The sequence below is a fragment of the Nannospalax galili genome, unplaced genomic scaffold, assembly GCF_000622305.1.
Source record: "Nannospalax galili isolate Female #2095 unplaced genomic scaffold, S.galili_v1.0 scaffold72, whole genome shotgun sequence".
NCBI lineage: Eukaryota > Metazoa > Chordata > Mammalia > Rodentia > Spalacidae > Nannospalax > Nannospalax galili.
Window position 1 is genome coordinate 995,763 of NW_008336933.1, and position 16,565 is coordinate 1,012,327.

General features: G+C 42.7%; 1 protein-coding gene across 8 annotated transcripts in view; it reads right to left on the bottom strand.

The window, feature by feature from the left end:
• The window catches only part of Phactr1 (phosphatase and actin regulator 1), a 580,961-nt gene that overhangs the window by 357,343 nt on the left and 207,053 nt on the right, over window positions 1-16,565 (bottom strand). The window contains exon 1 of one of the 8 annotated variants that reach the window (XM_029562827.1): window positions 12,779-14,492. The exons of 5 other annotated variants lie outside the window; for them this stretch is intronic. Coding sequence is in view for 1 of the 3 variants with exons in the window: in XM_029562826.1 (XP_029418686.1) it covers window positions 12,580-12,601 (22 nt within the window). In the remaining 2 variants the exon portion in view is untranslated. Of the gene's footprint in view, window positions 1-12,328; window positions 12,557-12,579; window positions 12,715-12,778; window positions 14,493-16,565 lie in introns of those variants that run through there. 2 more of the 8 variants (XM_029562826.1, XM_017797766.2) reach the window with 2 other exon arrangements.

The window sequence follows — 16,565 nt, forward strand, 5'->3', positions numbered from 1 at the left end:
TATTGGCAATTTGGGTAACCCCTTCAGAGGATGGAGTAATAAGAATAGGAGGTAGGAACTGGCTAGGCAGTTAGGCTAAAAAGATCCCAAAGAAAAGTAGCCAGTTTCTTGGCTAAAAGTCAAAATGTCCTTGGGCCTGTTAGCAACATACTCTTTTCCAAAGGCCAAAAATGTCAAAAGTATTTGGGAGCTTGTATCTAATCCTTAAAATATTTTAGGGTTACCTCTTCAGAGGGGGGAATGTTGGAGGGGAGGGAGTGGGCATGGATTTGATCAAAACACCTTATATACATGTATGAAATTCTCAATAAAGTTTTTGTAAAAATTAAAAAAAAAAGATTTTTAAGGCAAAATTTTCTCTTGATATTTTCAATGTAGGATTTTGAGTTCTCAAATATGTATTTAGGGATTTGAGCACATTAACCTTTTTTTTTTTTAAGAGTTTGAGGCTCTGTTAGTTCTGTTCATTACCCATGTAGTTCATCTACCTGAGTGTGTAGGAGTAGGAAGACCTCTGTAAGGGGAAGAGTACGATGTTGCTAGATTGTTCTAGCTGAATGTCAAATATGCAGTCAACACATCTGGAATCCAAAGCATTTGGCTTTCTTTTATCAGCAACATAGAAACAGCTACTTAAGGCTCTCATTAGAGACATCAAATAGGAATTCACTGCAATCAAATACCTGCCAGAGGCTCAGCTGAGTTATTTGATTTAGGAAGAGAAAAATGAACTACATCTCCAAGTCACAGCTTTGCCCTGCTCTGTAGTAGAAAGACTTGGGGATTCTTTAAAAAGTTCTTTAAAAAGTTGATTAAGGGTTTTTAAGTGCTTCCTGTGGTCACCAGTCAGTCTTCTAGAATGCTCTTTCTCAAATGTGGTTCATTTTTTGGCTCAAGGACCAATCACATTAGCATCACTGGAAGGCTGCTAGGAATGTGGTACCTTGAGTGACATTCTAGATCTGAGAAATCAGATCCAGCATATTAACAAGTTCCCAGGGAAAGCCTAATGTGTTGGAAGTCTGAGAACAACTTTTCTTTTTAGAGGGTCTGTCCTAGTTAGCTTTCTATTGCTGTGATAAAACACTGACCAAAACCAACTTGTGATAAAACACTGACCAAAACCAACCAAATAAAGGGTTTATTTTATCTTACAGTTCCCAAGTCACACAGTTCATCCTTGTGGGAAGTCAGGGAAGCTCAGGACAGGCAGCCACTGAAGCAGAGGCCATGGAGGACTGCTGCTTATGGGCTTGCTCCCCTGGCCTGTGCTCAGCCTACCTTTTTAAACAACCCAGGACCACCTGCCTGGGGTAGCACTAACCACCATGGGCTGGGCCCTCCTGCATCACTCAGTAATCAAGAAAATGCCTCACATACACATGCCCACAGGCCAATCCAATAGAAGAAATTCCCCAATTCCCCCTTCCCAGGTGGGTCAAATTGACAAAAGAAACTGTCCAGCACAAGGTTTTTGATACTTTTCTTTGCATTATCTGATCACCATGCTGTCACTGAATTCTAGTTCCACAATTTTCCTGAGTTACACAATTCTTATCAAGACATTTTCCTACGATATAGCCAGTATTCCTCACACAAGCATTCAAACACTAAAAGTCATTTTGCATTTTAGTGACCGAACAGGTTCATGCCACCAGATGAATGAAGTTCCTCCTTAATCAGACGAACAGTAGAATGATGTTTGGGAGGAAGGGCAAAGGGGGACTGTTATTCAATGAGCACAGAGTTTCAGTTTTGCATAAGAAAGGACTCTAGGTATAGAGGTGATGATTGCATCTTGATGTGAAGGTATTTAATACCACTGAGCTGTGCACTTGAATGGGCTAGGTACAAAATTTAACATTATGGGGACTGGGGAGAGGGCTGAGTGCTTAAGAACACTGGCCACTCTTGCAGAGGACCCAGGTTCAATTCCCAGCACCCACATGGTGGCTAACAACCATCTGTAACTCCAGTGCCAGGGGGTCTGATGCTCTCTTCTGACCTCCGTGGGCACTGCATGACACAAGTGTGCTTATATACATCCAGGCATTATACACATATATAAAATAAGAGAAAGTTTTTAAAAATTATAAATTTAACATTATATGCCTCACCACTATAATTCTTTAAAATTTAAATATAAAGAGAATGTTCTCCCTTTCCCTTTTCTTGGAGTCAATGATTCTTTCCAAGCTGGTGTTTCCCAAGTCCATTTGTGATATCATTCATTAAAAAAAAAAAAAAAAAAAGACGGCGTCTCATGCAGCACAGGCTGGCCTGGAACTCACTCTGTAGCCAAGGATGACCATGAACTTCTGATCCTCCTGCCTTCATCTCTGGAGTGCTGGGATTATAGGTGTACAAATACCGTGTCCTGTTTTATGTGGTGCTAGGAATCAACTTATGGCTTCGTGCATGCTAGGCAAACACACTGAACACAGCTATACCCTCAGCCTCCGTCTTAGCTTTTTAACAGCTGCAACACTAACGTTATGGTTTCAGTGGAAGAGTTATTGCCTATGATATCACTTAGCAACTGGAATGTGGTAAAGGGCACAAAAACTTCAGATGGTCAGCATGGATTTCCTGCCAGGATGGGAAATGGGGGGGGTAAGGGGGGGCGTTCTGCTAGATTAGAAAGCTCAGTGTCCAAGGCTTCTGCCCCCAAACCACAACCAGAACCTCTACTGAGTTGTCTGTGAGCTCTTGGCACAGCAAGGCTTCCGGTTTTCAAGATAATATTTTAAAATGGCTCATAAAGAGTTTCTTGGCCATCACTAGTCCTTGCAAAGCAGCATTTTGATGATTGAACTATAAATGAATCAGAAACATATGCAGCGAATTTCCCTTGGGTTTGGCAAAGCTCATTCTGGACTCAGTTCTGTCCAGGATATTTGAAAGATGGTTTTCAGTGTTTGTTGGATCAAACAAGGCTTCACTTCTCCCAGTTCCCTTTCAGGCTACAGCAGTGTGTAAAGACAAAGATCTTAGAGCCTTTGTTGCTACGTTACCAGATCTCTGCACCAATACAGAATGGAGTCACTGAAAAGCTACAGTCTGGTCCACCGTATAGACACATTGATTTACCAGCTACCTTGCCTACCCCCCTTCTATCCCTCAGCTTTACTATACTTCAAGAGGTTTCCTTTTTAATTTATAAATGAAGGACTTCAGACTTGGGTTATTTCAAAGAATAAGGACTTCCTTTAGGTGAACTCTTTTCTGCCTACCCACAGAGACTCAAACTTGAGTCTCCCTGTAACTCTCAGCATTAACTCTGGGGAGTGTTTGATGCAGTGCCATGGCACAGGAAGAGAGCACTTCCATGTGGCCAGAAAGAATGGTCACCTTCCTGAACATCTTAAAGTGGCATTTTAGAAAGAAAAAAGAAGCCCAGGACTCTGACTTGAGCTTTCCAACTCTATTATGTATTGCTAATTTACTTTTAATAGAATAAAAAGCCCTAGCATTCTTAGATTAAATAACCTCTATATTGCTATTTTATCCACAGGCACTAAGAGACTGTGGGACTAACTTAAGTGTTAGGGAATACTTTATTTCCTGCTATTCAGAAACATAGGCATAAGGCTCAGCAATACAGACATGGGATACTGCAGACAGACTGATAATATTAAGAGGTCATTGATATCTGAGGTGAAATGCAAAATGAGAACCATAACTTTTGAATGCTATGTTTGCCAAATTGAGTAGACAAATAGCACAGCCCTGCTATACTTCTGTTAATGGGGCACATCTGTAAATAGACTGTACCTCTAATAACATGAGATTGAAGAATGACCTATAGAATGAGTCTTCTCAAAGACATGAATTGTATTCTCAGAAATACTGAAATGTTCAAATTTGAGGGGCTGGAGAGTTGGCTTAGTTAAGAGCACTGGCTGCTCTTGCAGAGGACCCGGGTTCGGTTCCCAGCACCACATGGCATCTAGCAATTGTCTATAACTCCAGTTCCAGGGAAATCTGACACTCTCTTCTGACCTCCACAGCATTGCTTGACACAGGTGCACTTGAATACATGCAGACAATACATTCATACACACAAAATAAAAATAATAAAAAGAATGTTCAAATTTGAAATAATCCAATAAAATAGGACACAGCATGTCTAATTTCTGCAACTGCCAAATAATTTTAGCTACTCCTTTGCAACGAAGAGGAAGAGGAGGAAGAGGAGGAGGAGGATGACGAGGAGGAAGAAGAGAAGAAGTAGAAGATATTTCAAGGCCAGAAGAACAACATTCCTTTGGCAGGAGGAATTTGAACAGAACCAGCAGGTAGGCAGGAAAATATGTAGTAGATGTGGTAAAGGAAAATATTAGAAAAAGTACAGGAAACCAGAGAGCAAGTTTGGATGTCCTCAGCGTTAATACTTCTCTTCCTCTGAGAGCTCAAACTCTAAAACTCGAGTCATACTTCTTCAGGCCTCAAGCTTTCATCTACAAAACAGGAACAGTTGTCTCTTTCTTGTAGGGTTACTGTGGGGACCAAACAAGATTATTTCATAGGACCCTCTTGATAGCACCTGGAATACAGTGAGTACCCTCAAAATAACATCTGGCATTTCTGCCCTCAAACTTGAGCTCCTATCCCTGCTGTGCATAGTGCGTACTCTGAGTGCAACCTTGACCCTCGGGCTCCCTGGATTCTAACAGTCTGTCTGCTCCAGGAGACTTCAGACTTCTTGGGAGCTCTTTCCTCTTCTCTGTTGCCATGTGCAATCAGTGGTCGCATCCTGTTGATCTTACTCCCAAGATCATTTACAATTTGTCTTCTCCCCTCTATTTAAATCGGGCCTTTTATATTATCTTTACAAATGTCTAACACTTCATGATATCATTCTGGTCTGACAGATTGGGTTCATGTTAGCTGTGGAGCCCTGTTCTTTATCTCTTCTAGCTTTAAACTGTTTTGTGTGTGTGTGTGTGTGTGTGTGTGTGTGTGTGTGTGTGTGCCTGTTTGTGTATAAGTGTAAAGGCTGAAAGACAGCCTTAGGTATCAGCCCCTCAGGGGTCATCCACCCTTTCTTTATGACAAGGTCTTCCACTGACCTGGAACTCACCAAGTAGGCTAGGGTGGCTGGCCTCCCAGCCACAGGGATCTGCCCATCTCCATCTCCCCAGCACCAGGTTTACAAGTGCCTGTGCCAGCTTTTCCATGAGTTTTGGGATTAAATTGAGGTCCAAGTACAAGCACTTTATCAAATGAGTCCTCTCCTCAACCCTCTTAAATTAATTATCTGTGAATAGAAATGACTAGTGGACTTTCATTATTCATAGACATTCTGTTCCACGGAGCCACTGTAAACACTCAATTAGGGAATACTGAGCCATTATGATTATGGAAATGCAGGGTTAAGTGTACACATGCACCACTTCTTGAACCATCAGTACATACTTATGCCTTATGTGTGTTCCTCATCACGTACTCAACATACACTGTTGATTTGTTATTGAACTCACAGTCACAGCAGACAGCACCCATGCCCTGAATGATGCTTACTGAGCTCCCATGTGTGTTCCACAGGGCTCATCGCTACCTTTCAGAATGTTGGAACTCTGTAGAGTAGCATGGTGCTTCAGCAGCATAATACCAGGGGCCATGCCAAACAGCAGCATCACCAAGAAAAATCACCAAATGCAAAAGATGTGGCATTCAGTGCACCACATAAAGGACCCCTACTGACAGGACAAGAGCCCAAACAAGAGGGCAGAGCGGCACTTTGTTCCAGGCTAGCTTGCATTTTCACAACCCAGTACACGTTCATGACTGTGAAGGCACCTGAAAAATTGATTTGGCTTACAGGTACTACATTCTAGAGACAAACAGAGTCCATGGACAAACAGAGTCCATGCAAAATCAGGATCAAGTGCCTTGGTCCCAGCTGATGCGTTTGCTGTGGCGGTTAAAGTAGCTAATCCAGTCATCTACTAGGCATCCAACAGGTGAAACCTGTTACAGCTCTCAGTTATTAATAGCCACTATTTATTCATCACTACACTGCTAACGATCACCATCTCTCTCTATTCACATCATGCTACACTTGATTTTAAGAGCTAATCATGTTATTTCTGGGTTTGGCATTCAAGTTCTTCCCAACCTACCTAACAACAGGTTACCTTCCCCCACCCCAACAAAACCGGCCTGGCCACTTTGCGCCCTCTACTCCACCTGACTCTCCCTCTAGGAATCTGCTTCCCCCCACCCTGCTTCTCCTTTGTTGGGAATGTCCCTGTCCTTCATCCTCTGCCCTCCTCTCCTCCTTCGCCCTATATGGAAATAAGGCTATCCAGCCCTCAAGATGCTTGTATTAGAAACACTGAAGCCTTTTCTAGCTGGAATTACAGTCTCCCTCTTCACCACCTCAATAACCATATTTTTCTGTTCTCATGGAAGCTATCATTTTCTACATTTTGTTAAAACTCTTAAGCACATGTTTTATTTCTCTGAAAAGGTATGGGTTGATGTGATTCATCTTTTTATGTACTGCAAAACTCTTAGCACAATACCTTGTCCCTAGTACAGTAGATGATAAATGCTTACCGATTAAACACCATAACAACAGCAAAGCCCCCACAAGGCAGTTAGCTTTGGCTTTACTGAAAAAGACATGGTATTTATAAAACACACTTTTATTTGAGAAATTCTACATATGAACAAACCAACAAAATAAAAAGTCTACTTTATAAGGAAAACCTAAGAGAGCCCGTATTGGATTATTAAAACATAGCAACTTGTTTCTGAGTTCCCCCTCTTAGCATTTTCAGTTTGAGGCCCTTTTCTGGGTAAACCACGAACCTTAAAAATCAGGGCTAAATAATCCAGGCAGCGACATATTCCGAAATCACATCATAGTTCCTTCAAAACAGGAGCTCTTGCTACGTTGAGAGGACATTGCCCCCAAATAGCTTCAAGCGTGGGCAAACTAATGTGTAGCTGTACTGCACCTCCGCGGCCTCTACAAAGGAGCCTGGTATAAGGGCAAATCAGTCTACTAATGATCCAGTGTATTCTCACCTGTGCTGGGAACCAGCCGAACCAAGAGGCAGGATTGAGGCATTCAGGCAAATGATCCTTTTCTGAAGCAGTGGAGGGATACCATTCATGTGTATGTCTGTGGGGGGTGTTATTTGTATGAGGGCACATGTATGCAGGCACATGTGTGGTATGGGTTGTGGGTATTGAATTCAGATCTTCATGCTTGCATGGCAAGCATTTTACCAATTGAGCTATCTCTCCAGCCATCTCTCTTATTTTTAATGAAAAAGGACATGATGGGGTGTTTTTCAAGTCATTAAATATAATTTAATATAATTTTTATCACCAGCAGGTGACTTAAAGGAAATCAAGGTTCCTGTCTTGTCCGCATGATCCCTGCCTTTTGTTCGCATTTTCCCGTTTCATAGTCATACTGTCAATTGGGAACTTGGATGTGCCTTCACCCCGTGAGTGTGCAAATGGCCCTGCTGAAGGTGTGGATGGATGGCTCCTTACTGCTGGTGGGAGGGGAGGAGGAAGTGTGAGTATGCTCACCCTCCTGTGTGCATCTGTGAATCACCTGCTCCGTCTGTTACTACTTTCCGATTTGTGCCTTTTCGTGTCTGCATTTTCAGAACATATGTCAGTTCTCATGTGCTTGCCATAGCAGGGAGGACAGCCATGAGAGGAACCTTTTATCACTTTCTCAGAAATCAAAGAGAGGAACTTTAGGAAGTGATTTGCAAATACCATGTACAAATCATTTTCCTCTCTACTTGCAAATTCTGTCTCTGCATTAAGTGTGCGTGTATAAGTGTATGTGTGCATATGTGTATGTGAGCGTGTGTGTGTGTGTGAGAGAGAAACAGCAACACACACACAGTTTCAAGGAACTATGTCACTGACTATCACTGTGCAGATTGGAAACAGGTAGCGCTGGGAACTGACTGAAGAAACTGTGGTGAACACACACGGTCAGGCAGAACATGGCAGGGACCCAGAGCACAGCATCTATCTTCAACTTCTTTTAGAAGGCAGAAGAGTGAAAGGAAGTGGGAAGTTGTCCAGGCAAGTGCCACAACCCTTTGACCGCAAAGAAACATCTAATAAAAAACTATGTTAAATCCATCCTCTTAAAACAGCTGTCACTGCTGAGATACAACCGTGCTAAAGACAATCTATTAGTTCTTTGACAGACTACCTAGAGGGAGTCAATAAAACAAGGCCTTCACTTTCCCTCTTAGAGGAAACATCCTGGGAAGTCACTATTTCTCAATGGTTGACCCAGGCCACCTGAGCTGCTGTCCATGGGTCAGCCTATGGCACATTGGAGGGTCCATTTTCCTTTATGGAGATATTAGTTTTTTTCACAGAGCTCATTAACTCTATAAACAAAAATGCTAAACCTTAAGAACTAATTTTCTTAATTTGATAGGTGTCAAGGACAAAATCAGGCTCCCTAAAATTCATGATGGAACCCTAACCCCCAGTATCTGTGAATGTGACTCCATTTGGAGATTATACCTTTGAAGAAAAAATTAAGGTAAAATTTGCTCATAAGGGTGAGTTTTATCCAATGATATTCTTAAGAAGAGATTAGGACACAGTGTGAACAGACCAGGCAGGGAATGGCTCCACAAAGGCACAGCTAGAAGACAGCTATCTGCAGGCCAAGAACAGAGTCCTGAGGAGACATCAACCTTGCTAACACCTTGATCTTGGACTTCCCAGTCTGCAGAACTATGAAAGGATGATTCCTTTTACTTAAGCTACTCAGTCAATAGTATTTTGTTATGACAGCTATAGAAATGAATACAATACATGTTGGTTATTTGCTAACTAGAAATTATATAAAACAATTTTCTTCTTCATTATCAGTATGAAAATTATGGTTTTTAGTAACACTTTTCTCTTTTTTCTTGATCAGTTTTTAAAAATCCTAAAATAGTTACTAATGCCCAACATCATCCTGAGGAATACTCTAGGTTCTTATAGTCTCCCTAGTTTTATTGTTTTGTTTGTATATGTATATATGTGTGATGTGCATCCATGCATGTCAGTGCATGTGTGTGAAAGCATGTGCATGTGTGAATGGTTCTCAATTTTATATATTGAAAGAGGGTCTCTTGCTGAACTCAGAGTTCAGCTCTGGGGTTACAGGTAGGCTGCTATAGTCCGAAGCTTATACATGGGTCCTGAGGATCCAAAGTCTGGTCCCCTGACTTTCTCTTTAGTTTTAACACAGGAACTCATTTGTTTCCCTCCAGTATCTTGGTAGAAATATAAGAATTAGCATATATTTTTAATATTTAAAAAATCTATGTGTATGTGTTTGTGCCTACCTGAGTTTTTGAGCACCACAAGCATGTAGGTGCCTGGAACTGGATATAGGTGGTTGTGAGCTGCCTGATGTAGGTGCTGAGAACCCAGGTCCTCTCTGCAAAAGCAGTAAGCACTCTTAACCACGAAGCCATCTCCCTAGCCCCAGGAATTACTTTTTTTTAAGTCATTTTTTAAGTCAGGAAATAAGATTTATTCAGGGCATGAGACTGAGCTTACAATAGTTTCAACTCTGTGCTGCTCCGTCCACATGCCACTGTTCCCTTCCTTCTCAGCATCCTACTACAGACAGGTGTTTTTGCTTCCCAACATTTACTTCTCTTTTCAGACTTGTCTCTTGTTTCCCCTGCATGATGCTGTCTTGTTTTTCTTGCTTCTTTTAATATTTTGGCATTATGTGACCGTGGGCTTCCTACAAGAAGATACCCTGTACTGTTCTTCACTGGGCCTTCTTCACGACAAATTCCAAGAGAAAACTGTATCTGGCTAAGAGAACCCTCAAGCTATATGGGGTGGTGGTGGAATGTTTTCACCTCTTAGTCCGTTGCCTGCAGCTGTGGATTCTGAACTTAACAGTATGCTGAACACTCATGGAATGCAAAAATAAAGGCCTTTGGGCACCTTTAGATTAACTAGACAGTGGTCTTAGCACTTTCTATTATAGGATCAGCAATTTCTCTCAAGGAATACATATTTCCTCTTCTCTGAAGAGGGAAAAAAGAATCACAATCCTTATGGGCCTAGAAAAGGGTGGCAGACTCTGTATTGTCCTGGGGGAGTTTTGAGACTGTGCTCATGTACTACTGTGGTCCTTTCTCAGGATCTTCTCTAGTGGGATAAAGCCTCTGGGAACACTGAGCCCAGTAGATTCAGGCTGAAACAAAGGCAGAAACTGGCTGCACCCAGCTACAGCCACTGGAAGGTGTCTGGGATTTACAGAGACAAGGGCTGCCTTTATGGGCCACTGTGACAGCTCTCCCCGCTCCAGTTGGGTTAGCAGGATGGTATTCCTCTGTGAATAGTGCTCAGGGAGTCTGGAGACCAATATTGCTCATCTGGTCTGCCACTCATGTCAGTTCAGTGGCCCCTCTGACCAAAATGCAGGGGCAACGATGCCTCCTCACAGAGGAATAGTAAGCGAATTAATTCCAAAGCATGCTGAAGATCACATATACTGGGTTAAAGGTCCACACATATTTTTTTTTTTTTATCCTCTGATACATTAAATGGAATGAATGGATTTTAAAATATTTTGTGGCCACTACATATCACAAACGAGAACAATTAATAACAGCAGATGTTTAAGGTGCTACCTGAGCTGTTCTGTTCATGCAATGCGTCCTTACTTCGCACACAACGGACATCCAACTTTACATGTGAGGGAATCAGTCTTAGAAAGGACAAGAAGCCTGATGTTTACTCATTAAACTGCTGTCAGAATTAGAATAGTAACCCAAGTCAACCTGACTTAAAAACCTATTATTTTAATGAAGCCCCTGTATTATCATAACTGCTTTTCAAAACTTCCCGAAATCATATCCTCTGATTACCTGTCCCATAAACTATTGAAGTACTCACTAAGGTACAAAACCTGGCACCCAGAGTGCATCTCCCAGACTGCTCCTCGTACTGAGAGTAACACAAAAGTCCTCTCTGTAAAACTGTAAGCTTCAATTCTTGGCATAGAAAGTGTGGGCGCCAAACCCTAGGCAGATTACCAAATCGTAGAGAATTAGAGTGCAAAGCAATGCACTCAAAGCTAAAGTTGTTCAGAGTTACACTCGGCAGTGTCTAGAGGCCATCTTTTACGAATCTCAGTCTTCAACATACTATTGAAGTGCAGAAATAAGGGTTTCCAGCAAGTTTAAAGTGATAGAAATCCAGATAAAAGAAATGTAATTATTTAAGCAATGTTTTCTTGAGGAACCACTATGGCCTTTAAAAGGTGGTTCCTAAGCTGCTGTTCTATCTTGTGAATATTTAGGTTTTAATTAAAAGCCTCAGAATGTCTTTTGGCTTTGTTCTTTAGTTTTATCTGTTGGATATCAGCATAAATGGGGCATCAGGCACCCAGGAAAGAAATGACAGATATTCATGTCAAGGCTTTTGACTTTTCAAATGTGGTATGTAGTCTTAGAGATTTAAGAACCACTGATAAGACCTTTTTATTTGGATATTCAAATATCTTTTCACAGAAATAACTGTTCCATTATACAGAGTTGTTTAAATTCAACACATTAAACTCATATAATTTACCCAAATCTTCAAATCAGGCAAGAAGGGATAAGACGCAGCAAAAACCTGAGTATCTCTTTATAGACAGTATTCTTATGAACATTTTTCCTTTTGCGTCTAACATCACTATGCTGTGCTCAGGGCACCTCATGTATGTGCCCAGAGAAGCATTATGATTAGAAACAAACTCTCTGTCTGGTCTATGTGTCTACATCTCTGTGCAAACAGTCTGCTGAAGCAGGTTCTTATCCTGAGTGAGCTGAGGTCAGGTTCTGCGGTGATTTTCATCATCTTGTAGTAAATCTCCAAATGCCAGATCCCCATTCCACCAAACCCTATTTGATCTTTGTCTTTCCTTCATACCTACAGCTTCTCCCCCAGCCCACCTTCCCCTGGAAGAACAGCTTCAGACTTCAGATTTTCCTTTCCTGCCTCTTTAAGTCAGAAACTTGCCCAGGCTCCTAAGAGCCTGCCTAAGCAGGCACCCAGGGCTCCACTGCAGTGGGGTCTGCAAGTGGATGTCCCGAGTCTACCAAAGAGCCCACAATCCAGATGGGTCCCTCATGAACACGGACAGACATGACAGATTAGGAACAATCCATAAACCAATGGGAAGACTTCAAAACCAGACCAATCGATGCTGGCAGTTCCCAAAGGGGAAAATTCTCTAAATCAAGGAAAGCATAAAACCAATGCAAAATCCACTTATCAAACTAACAAAAGCACGGAAATGATTTCAGACTCCAGCGCCTACCTGAAAGATTGCCCAGCTGTCTGGGCTCACACAGGCATCCACCCCTCAGGGTCTCTGGCTCTTCAACAGCTGTGCTTTCTCAAAGTGAGCAACAGTCTCCCCCAGTTGCAGGGCTGGGCTCTGCAAACACACATGCTACACACACAGCCTTGCGGTGCCAGGCAGCCCCTTCGTCCTCATTCCCGGCTCTGCCAGCGCCTGGCTGCCGACCAGCTTCCTCGTGGAGAAGTTGGGGGACGGATCCAACTCACCCTGCGCGAGGTGGCGGAGCATCTCAGGAACAGGGGACCACAGTACCCCCTTTCAAATCTCAGACGCCCTCCCTGAATGGTTTCCCCAGCCTCATTTGGATCCCAGACCTGCTGGCTGACAGATCACCTCCTCCTGGGCGGGACCGCGGTCACGCAGCCCCTGCGGCGAGGTGGTGGCCCCAGGGACACTGTCTCTTACCTTCACGGCGCCCCAGGTCTCAAAAGCGGGGTTGCGGTCTCCAGGGAGTCCTGGATCTGACTCGACGCGGGAGGTCACTGGTTTCGGAAGCAGGGGGCATTTCGAAACGAAACAGAAAGTAGCCGGGGAAACCAAGCCGGACCCTCGACCTGCAATGCACTTGACTGCCCCCAAGCTATGTGTTTTCAGACCTGGCCTGCAGCGCAACTGGGAGGATCCTGAGGAAATGGCCTTAGAGAAGTCTGGAACTCCTGGCCACTGCCTGAACTGCTTTTTTTTTTTAGTATTTAGCGATCTCATCACTTCACTCTATAGCTCCATTATATAATTCAAACTGATTCAAAACCGCATTTCCTCACCGTAAGGCCCCCAATCCCACCCTAGACAGCATCCACTGGCCTGGAGGGCGGGGAGGGCACACTCAAAACAGCAAAGACAATTAGCCTTTCTGGAACCTTCACTTGGGGATGTGCCCTTCTGCAGTGTGCTTTTGTTTCCCTTTGGTTTGAATCTTGGGTACAGGACCTCCTAAGTGCCAGGGCTGGGCAAGCTGGGACGGAATTGCTGTAGCTTCATTGTTGACCTCTTAGGGCTGCCCTCCCTATGCCATTAGCCTCTGAACGGAGTTTTAGATGACAGACAGAACCAAGAGTTGAAAAAAACCTCAGACAGCTTTGTAACACACCTGCAAAATCTAAAATCTACAGTGGGCACTTCTGTTCCCACATATCTAAATTCTGGGAAATGCCAAAAGGGTGGCTGGGCTGGGAGGGTCTTTAGCCAACCCTCTTGATCTCCCTAAACCCTTCCATAGACACTTGTAGAAAAATAATGTCCAAGTAAAAGTGCTTGCTTGCTCTGCAAAGTCAAAGCTTCAGTCGCCCCGCCCCCCATATCATAATCTATAAGGTTAACAGACATATACTGACGCCATCACAGTCTTGGGCAAAGGAAATGAGAATTATTTCAGTCTGTCCCAATTTTCCTGACTTAGCATCTATCTTCTCTTGCCAAGTGATGCTCGTGGAGGGGCCACGGAGAACTGGCAGTGACTAGAGAGGTTCTTTGTGCAACAGAGATGGCAATACAGGAGCACAACACTTAAAGCCTCCTGAGCCACAATGATCAATTTTACGCACTCTAGCCTGGTCATTTGTTCCACACAGCACCAATATGAGTTCCACATGCATTGTGGACTCTGGGTCTGCCAGCCTCCAAGTCAGCCAGGCCTTGCTGTAGGATCTGGAAAGGACTTTTGACAGTTGCCATCTATAAGAGCAGATGTTAACATGGGTCCCTCTTTGTTTTCCCTAGACTGTCTAATATTTCCCTTCACCCCCGCCAGGCATGTCCACCAAAGGAAATGGATCCCGTGAACATATTAAAGAAGATGTCATTAGATGGGTGTGGTGCTTTAAGAATCACTTTTGAAACACTTGATAACTACTTGCACATGCCTCTGAAGTGGGCAAGGGGGCATTGCTGTTTTCCTTATCAGACTCAGAGAAGCCAGTGACACAGGCAGGAGTTAGCAGTCAGGTTTACTTTTCCTGTTCTGACATGCAAAGGATGACCCAGACACGTGAGGAGAATGTCACTGGAATGACAGGTTGCTGTTTGTTTAGGGCTCACCCTCCAGGTGTGGTAAATAACATACAACCTGTTGTGGCAGTTGCCACAGTAACTACTTTCTTTTTATTTACCTATTTTTTTTAATTTTTATTTTATGTGTTTTGCTTGCACATATGTGAACCTGTGCATGTAACGCCCATGTAGGCCAGAAGAAGGCGTCAGATCCCCTGGAACTGGAGTTAAAGACTGTTGTTTGTCACCATGTGGATGCTGAGAACTGAACCCCAGTGGTCAGTGCTCCTAACTGCTGAGTCATCTCTCCAGGTTGGCAACTACTTCCTAAGTGGTCAGCCCTAAACACATGTACATACTAACACCACCAAATAAACTCAGTACGTTGTTTCTAAATCATTTATTATTTATTTGTTTGTTTACATTTATTTATTTATTTGTTTGTATGAGTGTATTGCTTGAATGTATGTAAGTGCACTTGTGTCATGCAATGCCCACAGAGGTCAGAAGAGGGCATCAGATTTCCCTGGAACTAGAGTTATGGAGGGTTGTTAGCCTCTATGTGGGTGCTGGGACTCTAACCCTGAGTCCTCTGCAAGAGCAGTCAGTGCTCTTTACCACTGAGCCATCTCTCCAGCTCTGGTTGTTTCTATATACACACTTGTATATATGGAACAACAATAATTAAGGAAGAGGTGAGGATATTGAGAGAGAGTGGAGGGGAACATGGGAGGAGTTGGAGTGAGGAGAGGGGTGGAAATGATGTAAAGACAGTATTCATGTATGAAACTCTCAAAAATTAGAAATTTAAATTAAAAAGGTAATAATAAAAATAAACAAATAAGGAATTTGTATTCATTTGGTTCTAGCCCCATGGCATAGGTCAAATGGTATTTTCATAAGTAGAACAGAAAATTGTCAAATACATTTGGAATTGAAATCATATTAAAGATTCAGTTTCTTTCATGCTACCAGAGAAGCACGAAGATAAAAAAATAAAGAGTGAGGAGCTGGAGAATAGCTCAGCTGTTAAGAGCACTGACTGCTCTTGCAGAAGACCCAGGTTTGGTTACTAGCACCCACATGGCAGCTAACAATCATTCATAATTCCAGTTCCAGGGGATCTGTCATCCTTTTCTCATCTTGGCAGGCATTGTACATCATGAGTTCATACTCATACATGTAAAATAAAATTAACAAAATTAATAAATCAAATATTAACAAAATAAATCTTGGGTTTATAGAAAGTGCCTTCCTTGGATTGCCAATATTACCGAATTAGAGTGCTCAGTGCTTCAATTGACTCTGTGTCCTGTATAATCTCCCCTCTCTGTCTACTTCCTGAAGCCCCTGAAAGAGTCCATCCGTTCTTATCAAATCTACCCTGTGGCCTTTCTCAAGCCATGGGGTCTTGGCTATAACCCAAGCCATCCTGAGAAGCCACGCCTGGTTTTCTAGTCTCTGCTTTCTAGCCTGCAAATTCATGTTCTGCTGTCTTCACTATGAGTATATGTCAAATTCAGGCATTCAATCATATAAGTTCTCAATGTAAAGACTTGAATAACAGCCTACTGCTTGCTGTGGTATACTGGGCGTTTATAAACTGGCTTCAGGGACTTTTCTACCTCACCTCGTTGCTTCAATTTTCTGATTCCATTTGGTTGATATGCTGTACTATGGCATGATTTTCATGTCTCTGTATCTTTGCATAAAGTCTGATTTCTCTTCCTGGAACATCCCTCCTTATAATGTTTGCTCCTGCGTGACATGGTGATGTATGTTTTTGGCTTTATTCTGACTTTCCAGTAGTTTCTACATAATTTAGTCTATTAGTGCATGAACCAGTAGAAGGACTAACACCCAATGCCATGAGGATGTGGAACAACAAGAAATCTCATTCCCTGATGGTGAGGGGCACATTCAGTACAACCGCTTTGGAAGACAGTTCAGCAGTTTCCAAAACCAGATGTCCTCTTATTAGACCATTCAGAAATCTACTCATTGGGATTCATACGAAGGAGTTGAAAACCTCACACCCAAACAAAAACATGCACACAGCAGCTTTATTCATAACTGCCCAAACTTTGATGTATCAAGATGTCTTTCGATAGGTGAACAGGTAAGACAGCTGTGGCACATTCACACAATAGGATAGGATATTAATCAAATGAGCCATTAAGCGATGGAAAAAACTTGAATTCAT